The sequence below is a fragment of the Cyprinus carpio genome, unplaced genomic scaffold (assembly GCF_018340385.1).
Source record: "Cyprinus carpio isolate SPL01 unplaced genomic scaffold, ASM1834038v1 S000006659, whole genome shotgun sequence".
NCBI lineage: Eukaryota > Metazoa > Chordata > Actinopteri > Cypriniformes > Cyprinidae > Cyprinus > Cyprinus carpio.
The window spans coordinates 66,030-90,722 of NW_024879283.1; the positions used below are offsets into that span (position 1 = coordinate 66,030).

Consider the following 24,693-nt stretch of genomic DNA (forward strand, 5'->3'; position numbering starts at 1 on the left):
TGGGTGAGTTTATCAATTACAAGGTATTATTAGTGTTGCTATTGTGTGTAAATGCTCAGCTGCTATTCCCTCCTTAAAAAAAGGCAATGTAGAAGAGAGATTCCATCCACTAATTGGACTGCTTCCAAAAAGGGACTGTGTGTAAAGAACTTTTATGTCATCCTTTTTCCCCATCCAAGCACCGTGCTACCCTCTGCCTTATGGACTGTTTACCCTGTCACGTGGGGCTGGATTACAAAGGCTAGAGTCTTATTGAGTGGAGTTCGCTAACATGGACTGTATGCTCCATCAAGGGGAGTTGCCTCAAAAAAAAAAAAAAAAAAAAAAAAAAAAAAAAAAAAAAAAAAAAAAAAAAATCGAGAAACAGGAGGCAGTATGTTGGATGTATTTCTTCCTGTTATTTGCACTGTGAAATGTTGATACATTTATGTTGTTATGCAAGGGGTGCTGGATTGGTATTATAGTTAATTACCATCCAGAGTGGGGGGGTAGTGTTGTGGGATGAAGGGGAAATAGGGAGATGTTCCTTTAATGTCGCAAGGACGTAAATTGTAGTATGAGTGGGAGGGAATCTTGGGTAATGTAGTCCGGAACACGCATGGTGGTGTGTACAGCCTGGAATAGAGCGGATATGTTGTTTTTCCTTGTTTTTCCTGTTTTATTCATTAGAGAAACACTGAGTATGTGTGTTCACTGCAACATTGTGGGTCATGTGGATGCATGCCGGAGAGATCAATAAAGCAGCACACTCAGGACACTTTGTATAACTCGTCATTTGCACGGATTTGAGCAACTGGTAAACTGTTACGCACACACATACGGCTGCTGAGACGGAGAGCGCCGAAGTGAAAAAGATAACACTTATTTGAATATTAGTATACAGTATTCTAAATAATTCCATGCCCTGTGAAAAATTAAATCCTGTAAACGTTGAATTAATTTAACAAATAAAATGACAGTGTATAGAAATATAATGTTGTTTGTTAGAACTTTTAACACTAACTCCTTTAATAACTCCCTACCAGTTATTTGAGTAATATCAAATATTCTGTTTCATTGGACCAGTTCAAATTTTGTTTTATTTTTATATCATTTTATTTTATTTTACATTGCATTCCATAATTTTCTTAGCATTTAGTTAAAGTAATATTTTTAATCTAATTAGCTGTTGAAATTATAGTTTCCTCTGAGTGATAAACATCAATAATTATTTTTGCCATTATTCTTCAATCAGAACCGAGAGATAGTGGTGGTAATAGAAAATAGAGGAAATACCCTCTTTCCAAATTCTTTCATTGAAGCCTGCTAGGGACAGGAGGAGTGAAATCTTTGTGTCCATGAAGACATCTCTGTTCAATGATGCTTGGTTGAGAAGCCCTCCTGCTGCTCTGAAAGCCTTTTGGAGGCTTCAGTGAATTTATTTTTAAGATTTACCTTGAGCTCTGAAGTAAGTTTCAAAAGTCTGTGTGTAATGAGAGTAGAGTTATTTGTTATTTATTCGAGATATTTGAAAAAGAACACAAGAAGTTTAAATGGTCTTGCATGAAGGGTGTGTATAACCAGGTGTTAGGAGTAAACAAGTTTACTTAAAGGTACACTATGGAAAGTTTTTCATTAGAAATTAGAAAACAAGATAATAGTATATAATAAAAACATTTCCTTTACAAATAACTTGATGCTACAGATTGTAATACATAATAGAGAGCCCATAAATCCAGTGTACCTTTAAAGAAACCATTATACAATCTATGTTTAATTTCTACCTAGAGGTCTGCTTTTTATTTCATTATTTATTTATTTATTTATTTTTCTGCAAAATTAGACTTTTTTTTCTGATTTTCAGCACAGTTTCCGGCCATTTTCATCCTCTGACTTTTAGGGAATTAAACATGCTAATTTTTCAGAAATCATCTGCAGAGCTGTAGGTGCTACACACAGCCAGGGACAGCACAAGGTAGACAGACATTTCCACGCTGTACTTTAACTATTTGTTTTTCTAAATGTGATTTCCTAAATGTGGCAACACACCAAGCCGAGACTGGCCAAAGTTGGGACATCATTGAGCTTCTGTCAGCCCAGTTTTTGCAACGTTTTCTTCATCATCGGCAGCAGTTGGACCTTGTCAGCGGCCATTGTTAGTTTATAATGCGCAATTGTGAGATACAAGGTCATAATTCTGAGAAGAAAAAAGTTGTGAGAATGTCGCAATTACCTTTTTGTTCTATATTTTGTGGTGGGAACCAAAAAAAACAGAATTGCAAGATGTAAAGTCAGAATTCAGAGAAAAAAGTCAGAATATAAACTCAGAATTGCGAGAATATAAACTCGCAATTCTGGGTTTATATCTCGCAATTTTGAATTTGTATTCAGACAATTTTCCATTCTGAGAATTTTCTCAGATCATGAGGAAGAAAGTCAAAATTGTAAGATAAAAAGTTGCAATTAACTGTTTAATTTTTATATTCCCTGGCAGAAATTGGCTTCCTTATTCCTGTTTTTATAGACGGGTATTTCCTCTCACACAGGTGCAGAATGTATGTGCCTGTTGGCTGTTTGTGGTGTGTTCAGTGGCAACACAGTCGGCTTTTGTCACTGCTCTGATGTCGGTTTGGTGTGTCACAGGCTTTAGTCTTCTACCCATGCTCACTGAGGCAGCCCTTAAGTGTCCCAGCCTTGAATGACACACCATGTTGAATCATTATGACTTTCAGATCAGCAGACATCCCAGCCGACAGCATGACAGAAAAAAGTATTTGTTTTTATTTGAGAACGACTGTATAGAAGTGGACATTCACCAACAGCCGCTAGTCACTGCCAATTACAGCTATAGAAAGCGGTATGACAGATATGCATTGAGACATGGATACTGTGTGTGTAGGCGTGCAAATGTCTCCAGGGACACACTTTGACAGGACACCTCCAGACAAATGCAACGCCTAGAGTTGATGGACATTCAGCACATAAGCAAAGACTAATAAATAATAAACTATGTGAGGAAAATATCCTTAGAAAATGAGCAAACTGCTTTTGTCTACTCAGAGCCATCAGCAGCTGTCCTGAGGGCTGTTCCACTAAATGCGTTCATGCCCTCTTCTGCAGGCTGTTCTGTTAAATGCTTGCACCTCCCTCCACCAGCGATGATGAGTCACAGTACCAGTCTGTCTGAAACAGAATGAATCTGGCTCAGGCGATGAAGCTGCGTAAAGAGGATTAGCTTTTCTCAAGGGTCCAGCCCTGCTTCCCTGAGATTGAGGCCTTTACATATTCCGGCATGATTTCATGTAGATTTTATGTGGATCTTTTTGCAAAAAAAGAAGTTGATGGCCTAAGGTTTTGGCTTTGCTTGTCAGAAAGAAATTATTTTGTGTGTGTGGCTGTCAACATAATTTCTGCCTCTGTGTGTGTGTGTGAGTGTGTGTGAGAGAGAGAGAAGCACTTGATTGCAGTGTTAAATATTCTGGCATCCGAAATTTGTCTTCAAAATTAGAATATCACAATATTTCTCTCTGTCTCTCTCTCTCACACACACTATGTTTAAGAGTGGTAACATGAAAGATAATATAAAATTGTAATATTCACAAAGGCTATTTATTTACACAAAATGGTGTAAAAACAGTTAAATATTATTTGAATATAAAATAGATTTTTCTATATGAATATTTAAAAAAAAAGTATTTATTCCATTGATGGCAATGTTGAATTTTCAGCATCATTACTCCAGTCTTCAGTGTCACATGATCCTTCAGATATCATTTTAATATGCTGATTTGTAGCTCAAGAAACATTACTTATTATCATCAGTGTTGAAAACAAATGTGCTGCTTAATATTTTTGAGGAATTTTAGCAATTTCTTTTGAAATGGAAATCTTTTGTGACATTATAAATTTATTTACTTTCTTCACTTTTGATCATTTTTGGTCAATTTAATGCATTCTTACTAAAGAGTTTAAAAAAAATTTACTCACCCCAAATTTTTGTACGATTATGTGAATGAAACTATAGTACACTGCAGTTTCTTCATTCTTTTTGTCATATGTGTATAATATAAATATATATATATATATAATTAAATAACTATAATTTAATTTTAATTTAGCAGTTTATTTTGAGTTTCCTAGCCAGGACTTCAAGAATGTCAGAGTGCTGTCATATGCGTCACCCCTGCTGTGCCTGCGTCATGAAACACCCTTCAAGTTTCCACTGACGCCATGCAAATGTGCTCTTGCACCTAAATTTGACGAGACTGATCAGTTTTGCGCTTGATACTGTCTGACGAGATCGAAGGCTGTCACGCTAACCATCTCTGCCCTCGGGCCTTCACGTGGAGGGAACTTTTTGTTTTTTTTCACACTCTCTCAGTTTGTTCATCTTCACTGCTCTCTATATACTAATCTGTATGCTTGTATAGTCATATATGTATAAAATAACACCTGGAGAAAGTTACCGGTGCCACAGTTAGCTTGGTGCATAACAGATCCTAAAACTCTTCTCGCTTTCCAGAGCAGGCACCTCATCAGAGCAAACGTTTGTTTCTGTGCTCAACAACAGGCTTTTCATTCTTTGAAACGAAATTGGTTATCAGTAGATATTAGAGATTTTGTATGGGTCAGTAGTGGATATTTAATTATACGTATTCCCCTATTTTTACATTAAGTTTTGATTTAATGCTTGATTTGAAAAAAAAAACAACAACACATAATTTAATAACAGTATTTAATGCAATGTTTTTTTGTGTGTGTTTGGGCAAAATAGCATCAAATTTATGAGCTATTTATTGGTCATAACATGAAAATAATTATCTATTGATGCAACAAATTTTTTTTTTACTGAAATCTAAATTAAAGTTTTCATTTAGCTGAAGCAAAAATATATATTTTTTTTAAAAATTAATTAATTATTAAGAATCACTCAAATAACTCACATACACTTAAATAACTGTGGTGTATATAAAGCAGATTTTATATAAACTTTTCAATGATATAATTTTTCCTAGTTCAATGTTGTTGTTAAAATCGAAACATTTAAATGTTGGCTGTAATAAAAAAAAAATTAGTTACAGTATGCATCACTATATCATTTATATTTTAATATCAGTTTAATATCACCCCTACAGTAGGTACAGTACATTGTAAAAAAGTTTTAAGAAGTTTTAAATAAATTAAAGATTATTGGAGTTCATTTGACAAGAAAATACCTTTGGGTTTATCTACTTCAAAACTGTGTTGTACTTGCTGTTTTTTGTATTTGTAAAATTTACTAGTGATTACTAATTGCTTCGACGCCTTTTTTTTTTTCAGTATACATATTATTTTAAAGAAATAACTGAGAAAGCAAAACAGTTCTGCTTGTGGGTATCTTGTTTAATTGCTACTAATGCAGCAAATTCAGAGACTAGCTCTTCCTCAAAAGTGCTCGACTCAGTATCTTGCCAACATGACTTTAGCAGACTGGCACACTCAAAAGTTGTGTAAATCCAGTCAGATTTAATCAGATTGAAACGGATGGTTTTTAGTTAGCACTTGGCATTTTTGTGTGCAGTAAGCATCAGGCAGTCCATGAACGAACTGTGGGTGGTCTGTGGGTGTGCCGCCTCAGGCTCAAATTAGACATGCTGTACCATATATCCTGCCAGGAGAATCTGCATCCTGCTCTGAGTTTAGCTGAGGTCTTCAAAGAACAAGCTCTACCTACCATTCTTAAACCTCACCTCAATCTGAACCTGAGTGAGATGCCAAACTGAAACTGCATGATAACATCACACCTATTAGCCTTTGCCAAAATCTCATTGATCATGCTGTATGTAATTGAACACTTATACACAAGTCTGTTTTTTTTGGAGGGGGGGAGGGAGTTCTTCAGAAATGAAGACTCACACTTGTTTTCTTTAGAAATTATCATGATGTCTTGCACTGTTCATACTGTGCTGAGTTTTTTGTTATTTTTAGTTTCTTAAAGCTGCACTGGAAAATTGCTAAAATCTCTATTGTGCAAAGGATTTTGTGATTTCTTTTTAGCTAGTGCAGAAACAACAGTCCAACATTTCAAGCCTGTACAACACTGGTGAAAAAAATAAAAACATCCAGTAAGACAACAGTCTGTTTCTGGTAAATAGCAGTCCGAGAACAGTTGTTTGTGTGTCTCATATTGCCTTGTAAATCTTCACAGATCAAAAATAAACCACTTCTGCTTTCCTTTCATCTCTCAACCTTTCTTTTCACTCTCACGCCATCATTTAGACATCCCTGAAACATTAGTGGACTTCCCTTATGTTATTATAAAGGCATCTTCTGATCGGTTTTGTTTGATTGTGTAACTTGCCCCTGGGTAAGTCTGTTTAATGTCCAGAATAATTTTTCAAACAGTACAAAAAAAAAAAAAAAAAAAATAATAAAGTCAGATTTAATATGAAAAAATCAAGGACTTGAAGTCAGTTTTTCTGCCCAGAAATAAAGGGTTTTAGATGTTGAGTAAATAAAGGAAAATTTCCCAAATATGAATGTGTTCATAAAAAATAGATTTTGAATTTTTTATTTATTTAATTTTTTTTTTTTTTTTGAAAAAGAGCTTTTTTATAGTTTTTTTTTTGGATCTGGGGGGAAATTTTTATATAGGGTGTAAATGTAATAATATCTTACATTTTGCTATTAAAACAAAAAGGGAAGTTGTTTTTCAATATGGCACTTAATTCACCAAATAGATTTTTTTATAACCTGTTTCATTTTCAGTGGGTTATAAATGTAATAAGTTAGCTGGCTGACTGTAGATGAGCTTGACTGCTTGTTTTGACTAGATATTATGTTGTTTTGACTTTTATCTGTATGCCAGATTTTCTTCAAAGGAATAAGAAAGATGTTGTGAAAAATAAGAGGTCATGAGGTATTATTTTTACATTTTTGCTATAGAGGCATCACTATTTTTTACTTCTCTGTTAACATTGTTGACATAAGTGGCTCTAATGTGAGCAGTTCTCAGCTAATTAGGATAGTTTCTTCTTTCATCCTTGGTTTTGAGAAACGGTTTGGACTCTCGGCTAATGAGCTTGTCTTAATCACACATTTCATTCTATGTAGACATGACTGAATACTTGAAATATTTTATTTATTCAGTGTTCCTTATCCAGTGGGGTGGCTTCATTCTCCTCAAAGCATTTTCTTAAAAACTAAAGAATGCTGTTTTTTTAAGAATGCTAAAAGTTTGTAGCATCCTACCATACAAGACAGCTTTGTTTAAAGATAAAAACAAGAAGAAGAAGTAAAAACACTGGTCTGTGTTTTTTCCTGGAGGGAAAAGATAGAGTTGTAGAATTAACTGCAGTCTCGTGCTCTGATACTCAATGTACATCCACAGATGTCTGTGTCTTCTTTTAGAGCCTCTTCACAGGCACATCCAGTTCTTCTTCTGCTTCTTTTTCCAAGATGCATGTGGGGACAGAATGTCACTCACAGTTAGTAATGGAATACGGATAAGATGCTACTGTATCTTAGATATTTTTTATTAATTTATTTATTGGTCTGAGAAATGGTGCAATGGACCCTCGGAATCAAAGCCAACTATATATATATATATATATATATATATATATATATATATATATATATATATATATATATATATATATATATATATATATATATATATATATATATATATATATGTGTGGTGTGTGTGTGTGTGTGTGTGATATAAAAAAAAAAATATAAAAAAAAAAATGTGTGTTACACACACACACACACACACACACACACACACACACACACACACACACACACACATACCGATCAATCGCCAACTTTTTATATATATGTGACCCTGGACCACAAAACCAGTATTAAGTCATTGGGGTATATTTTTAGCAATAGCCAAAAAAACACCGTATGGGTCAAAATGATAGATTTTTCTTTTATGCCAAAAATCGTTAGGATATTGAGTAAAGATCATGTTTTCTGAAGATATTTTGTAAATTTCCTACTGTAAATATATCAAAACTGAATTTTTGATTAGTAATATGCATTGCTAAGAATTCATTTGGAAAACTTCAAAGGCACCCTCAGATTCCAGATTTTCAAATATTGTCCGAACCTAATAAACCATACATCATACAAAACCTTATTTATTCATCTTTCAGATAATGTATAAATCTCAATTTCGAAAAATTTACACTTAAAGCCCTATTCTGACGGTAATTGTTTCTCAGGGGTAACAAGGGGTAGTCAGTGATTTAATTGCCGTCCGAATCCAGGATGTTGGTGATGTCTCTCACAACCCCCATAAAAATCCCCAGCCAAATTACCTACTGTTTTTTGACAAACACCGAGGTTGTGTGGTAATTTAATTGCTGTCTGAATCCACATTTCTGAGATTACAAGAAGAAACATTAAAAAAACAGTGCCTTTTTGAGCACTCCAGAACACCATAAGGTACGTTAACTGTTGTACTTCGGTGTAATTTGCATATATGTTTATTTCTGAAATGCTGGAAAGTATTTAAAAGAACAATACTTAATAACTGCTCACAGAGACTGGGAGCAGAAAGAGAAGAAAACCACGCAAACATTCGAAATGGGTCTTTATTATGGCAGCAGCAGGTATGCAATACAGTTTTAAAATGTGTATTATAAATGGATATATAGGCTACATAATTATATTGCGTATAATTATATACAACTATAGCGCGTCTTTTTAAACAGATTTAAATTTAAATAATTAAATAAAAGGATTATATTATAAAATATGTTTGGGATAATAAGAATACATTTTACATAATAATAAGTATTTTTAAATGCATTTTACACAATAATAAGAATACATTTTGTAAATAAAATTGATTTTATTTACAGCAGACAATTTGGTGACTGGTCACGTGAGCAGCGCGTTCCCAGGTTTGTAGGATCACAGAACTCACTCCTCCTCTGTGAATAGATTGTCATCCGAATCCAGGAGTTTTATCACTGAGGTGATAGGTAAATTTATTTTTACAGACGTCCACATGAAAAATAAATTACCTTCCGAATCGGGCTTAAGACTGGTTTTGTGGTCCAGGGTCACATTTTATATATATATATATATATATATATATATATATATCTATATATATATAGGAGAGAGAGAGAGAGAGAGAGAGAGAGAGAGAGAGAGAGAGAGAGAGAGAGAGCAAGATACATCCACAGACATGCTGCTGTGAGCCTGTAGGAGATACTACTGCTACACATATAACGTTTTCATATAATATATGAAATAACCCCTGTGTAACATACATGAAATTACCCTGTAGCAGATCTATACAGGTGGATCTGGGGAGGTGGAGGGTTTCTGAAGGGTGCTGAAGGGTGCTGCAACTTCTACAGCAAGCACTAGCCAAGTATTTGAATGTTGAGCAGCAAGCTCACTGGCACTGGAAAAGAAACCAATCGGCCTGTGCAATCTAGAGTTTTCAGTAGGTTTAATTTTATAAAGGACAGTACATCTCTGCCACTGATTTTAGTTTTTTTTTTTTTTAGCATATTTTAGTATCTTTTAATTTTTAAGTATCCTTAAACTACAAATCAAACACTTTTTTGCACAGTTTTTATGTGTATGAGTGTGTGTGTGTGTGTGTGTGTGTGTGTGAGAGAGAGATGCATACATACATACACATATACTCACTTTATTTTAAGGTCCAAATCTCACTATTAACTAAGTATCAACTATGACTTTTGCCTTAATAAACTCTTTATTACTGCTTATTAAAAGTTAGTAAGGTAGTTATTGAGTTTAGGGATGTAGAATATGGTTATGCAGAATATGTGCTTTATAAGTACTAATAAACAGCCAATATGCTACAGGTATGTCAGATGGGACATGCATGAAAAGATATTTTGTAACTTGGTACCAGTGGTATTTTATGATGTTTTTTTGTTTTTTTTGGTGACTTTAAGTCCTTTTTGAAATGTGAAAGCAGTCCCTGTTCATTGTATTATAAACTGCGTAGAAAAGAACAACTATTCTCCTTTTGTGATCCACAGAGGAGATTACGTCATGGAGCTGGAATGGGATGAGGGTGAGTAAATGATGACAGAATTCTCAACTTACTTTAATGGTCGTCTTACCAGATCACAGCTGTTAAATCAAACCTAGGCAGTTTCTGTCCTTCTGTCGGTAAAAAAGTAGGTGGATCAGCAGCGCTCCGAGCTGCCTGCTTTGGGCTAAATCAGATCTTGGTCTAGATTCAAAACGCAAAACAATCTGCTAACCACAGAGCCTCTGAGCAGGTTCTGACACAGACAGAGAGGTTCCAGGAGGCTCCAGAACAGATGGAATTTTGCTGATTACTCTTCTAATTCTAATATTCATATCGCCACGGAAAACTTTTCTAAATCTTTGAGCAGGGCCTTAATCAGTATGGTAATACTGCTCCTGGTGATATATGAATAGTAATGAGGATGCTGAAATGGGCCATTATTCATCCTTTCTGCTAACAAATGAATTTGGCCAGCTTGGTGACTTATGCAAATACTGTAGAGGTGCTTTAAATGGCATAAAACAGCTCAGGTTGTCTGACATCTGAAGCTCATGAGTGATAGTGTCTGTCTGGACTCATTGAAGACTGAAGATTGACTCATTGTATGTGTAGCTGTTGAGATTGAAGGGAACTTGGATTATTGATGAATGGATCTACTGTTCATTCAAATCTTAGAATTTTGTGACATTTAAACATCTGTTTAAAAGAGTGATAAGTTTCCCTGATTTAATTCCCACAATCTTCACAAGACAACAGAAAAATAACTGCATAACAGAATATTCAAAATTTCAGACAAAATGGGACACGATGCTCCCTAAAAGTGACGTTAGCAGTTATCCATGGAGGGTTTCTGTTGCCAGTGAAAAGATTTGTGCGGATTATTTTTATGCCTTTCTGCCAATTAAAGGAATATTAATGCCCTATTAACAGAATGGATATGATAATCACCTATCTATAAATATAAATTAAATTAGCACAACGATTTGATGATTTGCTGGGCTTTCTGTTGTTATTTGGGCCCTTCTGTAAATCCTTATGGGTGTGTTGGTACAAAATTAGTTTGTCCAAACAAAACTATTTTAGTCTCAGAGAAACGTCTGTGAAAATTCATGAGAACTAAGTGAGATGCAGGGAGCAATGAAGTGTGAAAACAAAAGATGTGCACATTTTTTGACAGAACAGACGTGGATTTTCCATTTGGGTTACTATGGGTTACTTTCTTATTCCCTGAAGTTAAGTTATTGTGCATGTTATTTTATTTTGTTATCCATGATATTCTATTCAATCCTGACAATCAGTTTTACAGTAGGCCATTTGTATGGTAACCATAAAGGGCATAAAACTAACATTTTGCCACACCTGCCAATGGTATTCGTTTTAGGCCCTTCCTGGAGACACTCTCCTGTTGTTGTGCAACAAATTCCCAGAGCTGGGCAGATTATTTACAAATTGTAGTCCATTACTGATTCCATATTGCATCACAAAATTTTTAGTAACGTAATCCATTACATAACAAATTTTAGGTAACATAATCTGACTTTTTTTTTTTTTATTATTACTTTTAGATTACTTTTTTGACCCAACTCCTTTATTACATTAATTTAAATAGAATAATCTGGTTCCATATTGATATAAAAATACAAAGAGAAATAAAATGAATTCCATTCATTGTTATTAAAGATGAAAAAGAAAATTTGGGAGAATCCATAAATTATGAATGATTTATTGCCTTTGTCAGTTTTCAATTTTAACTGAGATTTTAAAATGTCAAAAAATCTAATTACCAGTACTTAATTTTTGGAATCTGGTTACGAAATCCAGATGACATGCAATCAGTTAACCAGTGGTGCGTTTCCCAAAAGAAACTATGGTCGCAAGTCGTTAACAATAGAGTTCAGTGGAACTTGCAACTAATGGTTAGCTAACGATGCTTTTGGGAAACACCCCAGCAAATTACACACAATCATATTTAAACGTAAATTTTGAAATTTATATAACATCATCATACAGATCAGATAGTGATCTTATGTATTATTGGAAAGAACTTTCAGACTTTAAGGGGGCAGCTGTGGCCTAATGGTTAGAGAGTTGGACTTGTAACCCGAAGGTCGCAGGTTCGAGTCTCGGTGCTGGCAGGAGTTGTAGGTGGTAGGTAGTGAATGAACAGTGCTCTCTTCCACCCTCAATACCCATGGCTGAAGTGCTGAACCCCTAGTTGCTCCCCGGGCGCTAGATATATAGCAGCCCACTGCTCCGGGTGTGTGTTCGCGGTGTGTTCATTTCTCACTGCTGTGTGTGTGCACTTGGATAGGTTAAATGCAGAGCACCAATTCCGAGTATGGGTTACCATACTTGGCACATGTCACGACTTTCACTTTCAGATTACAATAAGCACTTAACCACTAAGTCTCATTTGTTAACATTATAGTTAATGCATTAGCAAAACAAGAAATTATGGGCAATGTATATTTACAACATTTATAAATATGAACCAAGATTAATAAGTATTGTTTATTTTTTGTTCATGTTAACTAATGGTATTAACTAATGTTAAACTAATAAATATATAATAGAGAAATTTAGCGTTACATCACTTGGTCACCAATGATCCTCTGCAGTGAATGGGTGCCGTCAGAATGAGAGTTCTAACAGCTGATCAAAACATCCCAAAATGTTGTGACTCTTGTGTCTGGTGTTGTATGTTTATATTGTTTATTTATGTACCACTGTGGTCCTGCGAAACACGACATTTTGTTCCACTGTATGTCCACACATGTAGCGGAATGACAATAAAGCTCAGATTAAACTTGAACTTGATATGATGAACTACGTCTGAAGCTCTGCATCAGTGATTGCATCGAGCTCCTCTTCACCACGATTGTCTTATAAAGACTCTAGCTGAGATTTAGGCTTTCCTTTTGACTTTGTTCTTTTGTTCCCCTCTTTCTCTCTCTGTCTCTCTCTCTCTGTGACTCTGAGTTAAGCATTGCTTTGACTTGACAGCCCACTGGATTTAGAAGTACTAAGAGAGGATCACATCGAAACTTCTGGAGTCACATGTTCAAATCTGGAGTCATTGAGCTTATGTCAGTGAAAGAAGTGCTGGGAATTCTGTAAGAGCTCCTCACTGAGGCTTTTTAGATGACACTTTAGAGTTCTCAGCATGCCTATGCTCTCATAAACATGAAATGACTATATTGTGCTCTTCTAGTGAGAAACATATTAGAGAAGTGACACTAAATTGATGACATTTAAGTAAGATAAAACCATAGGATGCTTTTATCACTCAGAGGTTACTTTTTCATTGATTGGGAGAGCCTATAAAGCATGTCAGTCCACTCCTTTGACACAATGGAAACAGTGCCAGTCAGCTCTTTCTTTTCTTTTTTCTTTTTTCTTTTTTCTTTTTCTTTTTCTTTTCTTTTTTAAGCAGCATTAAATAGAAACTGATAAATTTGTAGATTTTAACTTCTTGTTTTAACAGTTTTTTATTTGCTTATTTAATAGTAATTTTTATTACCTTTTTACCCTTTTTATTTACCTTTTTTCTCTAAACTTGTATCATATCTGTCAAATAAAATAATTTGTGTGTTTTATTAGAGCAGAATGAAATGACAATAATGTTAAATTCAGTGCATTTTAACTTTATTTATTATTATTATTATTATTAGTAGTAGTAGTAGTAGTAGTAGTAATGGTAAGTAAATAATAATGAAAAGAATCATTTTTTCTCCCTTTTTTCTTTAAGCTTTTTCTGCTGAGCCTGGGCTTGGATAATTTAAACTTTCACACAGAAAAGCAATATCACAAAGGTAATCTTTTTAATATCTCAATCGTTTCTCCTGGCAATGAGAATAAATGACATTTGAACTTTTTCTTCAGTCTTAAGTTTCATTAGTTTCCTCTTCACATTTGTCCTCCATTCTTAGAAGAATTTGATGAGTAATGTTTAGTTCTTATGGTAATCACTGACTTTTTTATTATGGACAGTTTTGAGCACAATTTATTTTTTTTCCTCCTTGAAACTCTAGAGGAGAAATGTGATGAGGAAACTAATGAAACTTAAAAAGAAAGTAAATGAAAATGTTTAAATGTCATTTATATTCTCATTGCTAGGAGAAACAATTGAGATACTAAAAAAGACTAAAACTTTTCTATGTGAAAGTTTTGTTAAAACGGTAAGCTCAAAGGTGTATCTCAAAACAGCTGGTGTTTTGCAGTTATGCATTATTGTTATGGTGTATACTGTACCTTAGGCTTGGAATCAGATGGTTTCTGGTTCGATTCCCTCAAAGAATGAGCCATTAGCCAGATGAATGCCATTCTTCTAAGGCAACATTGTGTGAAAAGTTAAAGATGTAATTAATTTCTGCATCATACTTTGCCTTTGGCCTTGCACTGTCATCCCCTACCTGTGGGAGGTGCTGCTATCTCACCCATACCATCACCTCCTCCTCCTGTTTTTCAGTTTCTCAGGCTTTTCTCATTTCCTCTCGTCTGGCCTCGTCATGCTGCCAGGTGTCCTTGGACTCAGAAGGGAACTATTGAATTAGTAAATAACCAGGATAAAAGGATTATAGAAAGTAAGAGCTTTAGGAGAACAGGCGACATTAGATTTATGATTGATCTGGGAGGCAGGGACTGATGGAGGAGGGGGGACGAAGGGCAAGAGGGATTCAGTAGGTAGACAGAAGAAACAAAAGAGCCCTTTCATTTCTCTTCACGTACCTCTTTTTTTATCCCCACCTGCCTCCTTTCTTGCTCAGTTTTTGAAGTGTCATCGCCCCTTACGCTCCAGGACTCCATCAGGGGCACTCCTTCACCTTGTTGTCCTCTTGCGTTTTAATATGCCTGTGTTTAATTAAATACACATTGTGCTGGATTATATAGCGAATAAGGAATGCAAAACTGAAAATGCAAAGGGTTTTTTTTTTTTTTGTGATGACTAAAGTTAAAGGTGAAGTGTGTGTTTCCATACCACTATATAATGACTGTTATCAAAGTTTCATGAACCCCTTCTGCTATTGGTCAGTCAATCAAATAGTCCCTCCTCCCAAATTCATGCCATTGGTTGATTCATTGTTGCTGTTGTTGGAGTGATAGTGATGCTCAAAAAAACAAAGTGATGTTTTCATAGCAGGGAACACTTTGCAATTCTTGATTTTAACTGCAGATTCCAGTTTTGTTTTCAGGGTAGTAAGCCAGGGATGGTTCAGCTTGCGATGGAAATGAAATAGTACATTCTTTATATGCAAATACTTTAATTATTAAATGTAAAGAATTTTATATTAGAATTTTACATTTTAAATGAAGTCGATCCAGGCTATGTTCAGAATGGAATGCTAGTTCTGTACTGCCTATATGAAATACACTATACTTTTATCATACATTTCTGCAGTATTGACACTACCGTTCAAAAGTTTGAAGTCAGTAAGATTTATCTTTTTAAAGAAATTAATACTGTTTTTCAGCAAGGATGCAATTTAATGCACTGAAAGCAACAAATTGGCATATTAGAATGATTTCTTAAGGGGATCATGTGACACTACTCTCATTGTATATTGCACAATATGGAAAATGCAGAAGGTCATCCAATTATTCCAAGCATACAGAATTTTTGCTAGCTGTGCACAGTGTTTATACTGTAGAAATGTTACACGCATGGACTGCTTTTCCAGTCGTTTTGATTGATTTCTTGCACTGCAGATACAGAAAAGACACAAATCTGATACATGTTCAAATACATCATTAACGAGAAGCTGCTACTCCTGTAAATTACTGCAGTGTGTGTGAACAGAACAGGATTAAGTGCTAAAAGTTGAATTAACAACCAAATTGAGCTGTCTGTTTCTTGTGTGAGAAAGAAACCGAACACATTTTAAGTGTTTTATCTTTGGCCCAAACCACAGGGGGTGCTATAGCAGATATTAGCATAAACTCATATTCCTCCACACTCAGTTGTCCATTTCAGATCAACTACTCTCATAATGTACATAGCAACAGTTGAACAGGCTTTACTATCTGTCTGGGTGACAGAATTCCGCCTCAGGGTTCAATAAAATATGTCTTTCTATTGAAACGAGATGTTCTGCAAATCCCTAAAGAAATAATGTTTGAAATATATATCCATTCAATTATTTCCACTCTGTGTGTGTGTGAATAGGTAAAATATATGGAATTGAGAAAGTGTTATATCTTGTCTGCCTTTTATAATCAGAATTTAAATTAGCCCAATGATTTAGTGAATTATTATGAAACGTTTCTGCAGGAACTTCGTTTGGTCCAGAAAATGAAAAGCTCTGTCCTGTGTGATCATTTTCCTGATTAAACAGCATCTGAGTTCTACTTTGTTTGGATTCTGCTTGAAAACAAAGTAGAGGCATCCAAAACCATCAGCGTGAGACCACATTTCTCTTTAATGTTCTTTAGAAACAGCTTTTGAGTCTGGTGAAAGTTTGAGTTATGAAAAAGGGAGGAGGAAAGATGAAGGACAGACAGAGGAATATGAGGAATGTGTTAGTATGGTGCACTTGTATGTTCAAAATTTCAGTTAGACGACAAATTACAAAGAAAAAGTACATGAATACTACTTCCTCCTTTCCGCGACAATGTCATACACATAGTCTTTTTTCAGTAAGTGACATATTTTCTGAAACAAATAAATGTTCACATTGGACATGTCATAATATTTTCAGTTCACTTTAGTATAAAGGTAGAGAGTCTTTGAGGAGGGTCAAGGTAGAGGTGGGGAAAGTGCTATTACCCCACCTGTCCAGAAGGGGGCTCTGTGACATTTTCATTGACAATTTAACTCTCAGCTTTAGGATTCCAATACAGACATGTGTTTGATGGCTCAACAGCAGCAGGGGTCAAAGATAGTGAGTGACAGATAAGTTTTCTATGGCTTGCGAGGATTAATCAGATTTGCAAGGACTATTACCTTAGAACTTGCGTTGACTTTCTATATGGAGCTGTTCAGTTTGTTCTCCAAAAAAAAAAAAAAAAAAAAAAAAAAAAAATCCCTGGATGGGAATTGAAATTTTTGGCCAGTGGGTTCCCTCTGAAGATTCTAAAGGGTTTATTTATAGAAAATAGAAAGTGGTTATAGAAACCACATTTTATATATATTTATATATATATATAATTTTTTTTTTTTTAATTGTTAACAATTGGCTAAGGACACATACTTTTGATACCTGTAGTTGCGTATCGATAAACGATCCATGATGTGGGTGTGACTGTAATTTATGTTCATAGGACAAGTCTTTTAATGTAATGATTTAACTTTAAAATTAAGTTTAGTACCCCTCATGTCATTCCAAACATGTATGCATTTATTTTCTATTCATTTTTGGGTAAACCATCACATTAACATACAGTATTGACTATAGCATTTTTATTTATTTATATTAATTTACTTTACATTACTTTACTTTTTCACTGAATTTTTTATTCAGAACTTTGACTGCACACTTGCTTGTGGACCCCTAGACCCCCAGTATGAAAATAAATGGTCTAATAAATTACCCCGGTTACATTTAATGGGAAACTATAACATTTCTGTGATAAACCAAACTACTGTTACTACACAGTAATACACAGTAATACACACACAAACACACACACACACACACACACACACACACACACATATATATATATATATATATATATATATATATATATATATATATATATATATGCTAAAAATTATTTTAGTATATAATTATTTTTAATTATATAATAATGACCTGTAGTTCAAAAATCTTATAATATATGCAGATTAACAGTGTTTGCACTTTACTTCATTAGTGACATTTATGATGTCAAGACAAAACAAAAAAACCTTAAGAACTTCCTGAGGGAATCTATGGCAAATTAGCCTTCCAGGTTAGCCTCGACATCTGTGACTGAACAGCTGTGTTTCTCCCTTTGTGAAATTTCCTGTTTTATTTTCCTAAACTGTGCTGTGTGCAGATAATTATGTAGTGTTGGTATTGTTTCCCTTCTAGGTTAGCACATTATTGCAGCTGAGAAACATATAATGCATGATGCTTTTTCCATGAGCTCCACTTGACCTTTTCATGTCTTAATAACTTTGCCTTTCGGATTTTTTGCAAAATACTATCTTTAGGGCACAATCAACGAATAACAACACACACAAACCCAAAGCCATCCCATAATCCTTTATAAACTCTACTTTTTCTTTACTGACCTCGCCAGCATAGCAGCTTTAGAACAGTAGAATTTGATTGCTAATTCACACTGTGACAGCAAACAGCAACTTTTGGCTTTGTTGGGTTGACCCTGTTAGCATTTATTGGGGCTGTTCACAGTTTTAAAACAACAACTACAACAAAAACCCTCATAACTAACCCAATTGCTCTATTTTGAGCTTGGCTTTCATTTTTATGTTGTCAGGTGCTAAAGGTGTTAACAACAACCCTCCCATAGAAACCGCTGAGATGCTAACAGGTTAGTGAAGCAGCCCCTTTGTACATTTGTGTAAATAGTTGGTTTATGTATTTCATTCACACTCTTTCCCCTTGCTGGGCCGCAGCCTGTGTGCAGGTTGAAGGTTAAGACAGGGATTCGGAGGTTTTAATGGAGGTGAGCTTGACCACAATGAGCTGCTAATTATTCTGCAGAGGTGTGATACACAACTGAATGTAGTTAACAAATGCAGATGGGTTTGTTTGTTATTGAATATGCCCTGGTCTAACAGGAGCAACAGGAAATGGTGATGATGGAGGAGTAGTCCCATCTCTCCGTCTCTCGCCCACAAATTTCAGAGTTTCTTCCCATTTCCAGTTTAATTTCTGGCCTGCAACTTCGCAGAGTCCTCTGTTCCTCGAAAGGGGCTCACTATCGTACACATGTACACACAAACGCACACACATTCGTACACTGAAGTGTAGGAGCCAGAGTAGACAGAGGGCTAAGTTTATTCTGTAAAACCATTAGTAGAGGCTTCCACGAGGCTCAGCGGAAAATAAGGGCAGTGAGACACACCAATAAGCAAAGAGGGATGATGAAACAAGGTGACAAGAGGGACGCCGCCCTGCTGTTCGCTCTTTGCACGCCACTAGGGGCACCCACCGAAGTCCGTGGGATGCATTTGTTCTTTCGTCTTGGTTTTGACGGGTCAGATTTTTCGTCTGATTCCTTGTTGGCTGACTCTGTTAGGTTATACACCTCGTTCTGAGCATTGCCCTTGCGACTTCGATGCCTCGTGCAGTTTCTGTTGCGTCCCGACTTGGGTGGTCGAGGGATCGGCGATGGGGAGGTGGGGTAGTATTGATCCTGATGTGGCAGGTGAGGATGATGATGATGATTGCGCGATCGATGATGATGATCTTTCTTCAATGACACCCCCACGTCCCCCTGGCTGGATTTGCTCTGGTGGAGCGACTCTGAGCCTGTACAGGAAGGTAGCTCTTCTTTCGTCAACCGTTTCAGATCCTTCCCCGCCAGCTCCGGGGGAGCCATGCATATTAACGAGGAGGTGGAGCCACGGAAGCGCCGCAGCCAATCCCAGAGCGGCACGGCCTTGCAGTCACACTCCCAAGGGTTGTCGTTGAGACGCAGGTACTCCAGCGCTGGCAGCTGAGCCAAGCTTTCGGCTGGAAGTTCAGGTAAGGTGTTGTTAAACAGGTAGAGAGTCGTCAGTCGGCGCAGGTCGTGGAAAGCCTGCTTGTGAACCCACTGGAGTCGGTTTTGATGGAGCAGCAAGCGATCGAGGGCCCCCAGGCCACGGAAAGTGTTCTGGTGGAGGCTCCACAGCCGATTTCCATGCAGAAATAAATGGCTCAGATTCAGAAGATCAATGAACATGTCATCCTCAAGAAACTCCAGTTGGTTGTTCTGTAGAACAGCAAATAAAGAACAACAGTCAGTAACAGGCACTTGAAACAACAAGTCACACATATGAATATCCAAAGCAACAGTGTTATTGTTTTTGTCTTTGGATGAAATGTCCAGGCAAATTTAGTCAATGTTTCATCATGTTGTATGGATTCATTTTAGCCCGTTTTACTCTGTTACTACAAAACAGCTCAGTCAGCTCAAATAACAGTGATTGGAGTACTTGAATGAGAAAACATTGAGAAAACCATAAAAACATGGTTGGTGTATTGGTAATATCTCACAGTATATTAGTTTTTGTCATCATAATTTCAACAGTATTACTTATAAATATTATATTTTTTAGAATTTAAAATGGTTTAATTTATTGATGTTTTTGTCTTTTTTTTATTGTATGAGAAATATTGAAAAAATTGTTGTTGATAAGATTAAAGCTGCAAAACATATTCGAGAAAAGAACCCAAATCACGTGAATGCTTCTGTGTCCTACTACAGACAGTTTAAAGATGAATCATAAAAATTGACCTTCCAAGACCTTGGATATTCATACTGGACCATATTAGTTTTTCCCTTGTTGTCTGTACTTCTTCTAGAAGAATCTTTTCAAAAATCCAACATGTCTTGAGTAACTTGTGTTCTCACAATGTACTGAAGGTAAATACACTATTTGTGAACTCCTAACCATTGCATCGGTATTATTGATAAATAGAAATGCGTGACGGTGCATTATTTGAAAAGACTGGCATGAGAGCAATTATTATTATGTGTATTTGTTTTATTTAATTGTTTATTAAAAATATATAAGTCATTTGCATATGCCAAACTACTGTTTGGTCAGTTTGGTCTGCTGTTCTTGACACATTTTGCTTTGAGAATAGAATATTTCTCTTTAAGAAAATAAAGATAATTTATCTGATATTTTACGCAATTTAAAAAAGGATATATATATATATAAGTGCCATATGACTAGCCTTATGACTCATGAAAGTTCAGAAACACTTAACCTTAAACATAAATCAAATTCCAAGAGTTGTGTGTCCGTAACATTCTTTGCACCTGAAGAGTATGTTTCCTCCTTGACATTTTCATTAGAACGAAATATTGTCTCTGGTCATTGTTTTAGTGCAGCACTTTTTGTTGCCAAGGCTGATATTGAATATTTTGAGCAGATCTCTGGATTTATTTGGCAAGTCAGATGATTCCTAAGCAACAGTTCAAACCGGGAGTACTGCCAGTCTTAAAAAAAAAAATTATATCCATTCAAGAAGGACATTTTTGCTTTCTTTGAAATGGTATTGTATCCAGTCAGATTTTCTAAAGTGTCAGCACAAGCATTCCAAGCCAAGCGTCTTATAAATTCACAATCAGTTTGGCTGAGGAGGACCTAAATATGATATATCTACACAGCACGTCAGACCTAGCAGAACGGACACATTAATAAAACCGAAAACTCAGGAATCATTAATCTTTTATATACAGTATGTTCTTTGTTGATATGTTTATAAAAATCTCTATGCATATAAAAATAATCTATAGTAGCAAATTATAAATAATGCCATCAGCTATTACTTGTTATTGTTTTGCATGTACTGTATATGAGGGACACAAATGGCACCTGTTTGTCAAACCACCCAGATCTATTTTTAAACTTTGAGAATATAACACCCACCTGTAAATAGAGGTACTGCAGGTTGTGCAGCCCCTCAAACAAGCCAGCAGGCAGAGTGATAAGGCCACAGTGGTAGAGGTGCAGAGCATGGAGTCTGGTCAGGCCCTGAAAAGTGTCAGAAGCCAGAGAGCGGAGGTGTTTGTTGTCCCCCAGATCGAGCTCCTCCAGGCGGGTGAAGCCCATGAATGTGGAGGGCTGGATGTATGAGATATTGTTGGAGTAGAGCCAAAGCATGACTGTGGTGGGGCTGAAATGGCCCTGTAGCAGTCGCTGGATCTTGTTGTTTTGCAGAAAGACGCGCTCACTCTGGGCCGGGATTCCCTCTGGAACCACCAGGAAGTTGTGAGCCTGGCAGCTCACCGTGCTGGGAGAGTCGTAGCAGATGCAGTCACGGGGACACGCCTGGGTCAACTCTAAACCACACAGCACCAGGAGAAACTCCAGACCACAGCCTACGGAAAGACAAGTAAGGAAAAGAACATGAAATCATTGCAAGTTTCAATGGTGAAAAAACAAAAAAAAACTTAATTTGGAACATTATGAATCCTCAGTGGTTTATGCAGGTTGGTGCTGTAACTCACAGAAATACTACTAATGCGATTATCATTTTATTTGAATGTCAATTTTAGTAACAATTAGAAAAGTCAAGGTCTAGAATTAACACAAGTGGGAAATGTGAGTGTAAAAAAACTTTACAAGGTTTAAGTTGAATTATATGATGGATAATCTGAAATTATGGGCTGTTAATTCTATATACTATATTATAAATACCAGTGTAGGTAAACAAATCATTCAGAGCAGTTCTCTGAATAGATCAACTGATTCTGTCAAAAGATCTGACTCAAAAGAATGACTTGATTCATTAATCAGACATTGCTATTTCTCTAGAATATTTCAATAGGCTTACTAATTATTATATACTGTATGGTACATTATAAACCTAAGGCAGACTGATTGCACACACTGATTTCCAAGATTTTTGGAAACTGGGATAAACTACAGTACCATTTAAATTTTGTAAAAATTTGTTAAATTAATAAAAATGAATACTTTTTCAGCAAGATGCATTAAATTGATCAAAATTGATGATAAATACATTAATTATGTTTTTTTTTAAACTTTCTATTCATCAAAGAATCCTGACAAAAAATATCATGTGACAAGACTGAAGTAATGGCTGCTGATAATAATTTAGCTTTGCCAACACAAGAATAAAATAAATTTTAAAATGTATTAAAATAGAAAAAAGGTCATTTTAAATTGTAGTAATATTTCACAATATTACTGTTTTACTGTATTTTTGCTCAAATACAGTCAAACCAAAAATTAATCAGACACCAGATATAATTTGAGAATTTTTTACTAGTGGGTGCAGGACAAGGATATTAAAATAAAGTAAAATGTGACATATTGTACCCAAAAATTCTTCATGGACTACCAGTAAAATTTATAAAAATTTGGGACCAAAAATTATTCAGACACTTTGGGCTGACCATGTTTTGCTTAATTGTTATCTGACATTATCAAGATGAATTTGTTCTGGCACAGTTTAGCTCTGAATTGTTGTCATATTTTATTACCATATTAACTACCATAAACTATAGTGAATAAACTGATAATGTGTGAAATGTTGAAGATGTCTGAATAAATTCTGGTTTGACTGTAAAGCCTTGGTGAGCATAAGAGTCTTCTTTCAAAAAAAAAAAAAAAATGATTTCAAACTTTTGAACTGTGGCACAGTGATTATAAATCTCATTAAAAATGTCACTTTCAAGTCTGTTGACTGCTGGGCCAACTTTTATATGTAATTGTACACCTTGTCGGTGAAAAGCAGCAGTACAAAAGGAAAAATAATCATAAAGAATGTGATGTTTATATAGATACAATTAAAATTCAGCCAAAAAGACATGAGAATGTGATATTTATATAGATGCAATCTGTGCCTCCATCCATAGCCATCTATGAATATACCCGACACACGAGGCTATACTTTAAAAAGTGTAAAATCAATGTTAAAGGTTACAGAGGGAAAAAATATGCATTTACACATGAGCTTTATTGTATATGTGTGTGCATGCAACAGATCAGAATGAAAAGAGGGAACACGCATGTCTGAGGGAAGAAAGGAATGGAATGAGAATAAATGATAAACCCATGAAGATGAGGTTGCAATGAAGGACGCTGTTGTAAGTGAACGTTCACCTCTGATGTCGAATTGAAATGGGAATGAGAGAGGGAGGTTTAGAGGTGCACCGCAGTGGGAAGAGTTTTGAGCAATAGATTGAACGTGTGAGTCATTTTGGATGCACCAGAACTAAAAGGATCAGTTCGCTAAGAGAAAAGGAGAGAGATTGATATTGACAGAGATGGTGAACTTGTGCAGAGAGCTGAGTGATGTGGTGTAACACAGGGTGTTCTGACACTGATATGAAACATTACCATGCTCTCACACGTTCAGCAGCAGGAAGCGTGACAGGATACTGTTGCTTATAGCACAGGTAGTGTTAAAAAGACAGTTCACCCAAAAATGAAAATGATCTCATCATTTACTCATCCTCATGTTGCTCCAAATCTGTGTGACTTAATTTCGTTATAAGTGTTATAAGACATGAACCAGACCAACCAAGTGTTTGAGGGAGTGAATGACAACATTACAAATTTGAAAATTTGACAAAATAGAAGATTGTGTGCTTAACAGATTTATTAAAGAAATTCCCATTGCGAATGGGATAATCAAATTAAAAATATAAATCTATTCATTTGAAGTCGTTGATTGTACCTATAGAAACGATATAGTTTACGTTTATTGAAAAATATGCATATATTTTACAAATATTGTAAGTGTTTTGATAGCTTAGGAAGACCGACTCCACTACATCATTCATTGTGCTTCATGGAAGTGGGCGGAGCTCCATTGGTATGTGTTGCTCACTGCTACTGTCTAATTGGTGGAATTTTGTGTACAGCATCATTGGTAATGTAGTTTTAAAATGTAGTTTCATAATGTTGTTTTTCTGCTGATGAACACGGCTTTTAAAAATACATTTAATTCATGTTAACAGATGACTTCAACAAAAACAGTTCTGTCTTTGGTGGTTTATCAATTGTCGTTAAAAATCAGTTTACGGAGAAGTTTTTACTTACGGAACCCGACTGTTGTGCT

At 35.5% G+C, this 24,693-nt stretch overlaps 1 protein-coding gene across 1 annotated transcript in view; it reads right to left on the reverse strand.

The window, feature by feature from the left end:
- Positions 1–16,394: 16,394 nt before the first annotated feature.
- The window catches only part of LOC122144408 (reticulon-4 receptor-like 1), a 105,860-nt gene continuing 97,561 nt past the window's right edge, over positions 16,395–24,693 (reverse strand). The window contains exons 2-3 of the mRNA XM_042755297.1: positions 21,531–21,982; positions 16,395–19,861 (exon numbers count right to left, since the gene is read on the reverse strand). Of these exons, the coding sequence (XP_042611231.1) occupies positions 18,980–19,861; positions 21,531–21,982 (1,334 nt within the window). The 3' untranslated portion in view covers positions 16,395–18,979. The remainder of the gene's footprint in view (positions 19,862–21,530; positions 21,983–24,693) is intronic.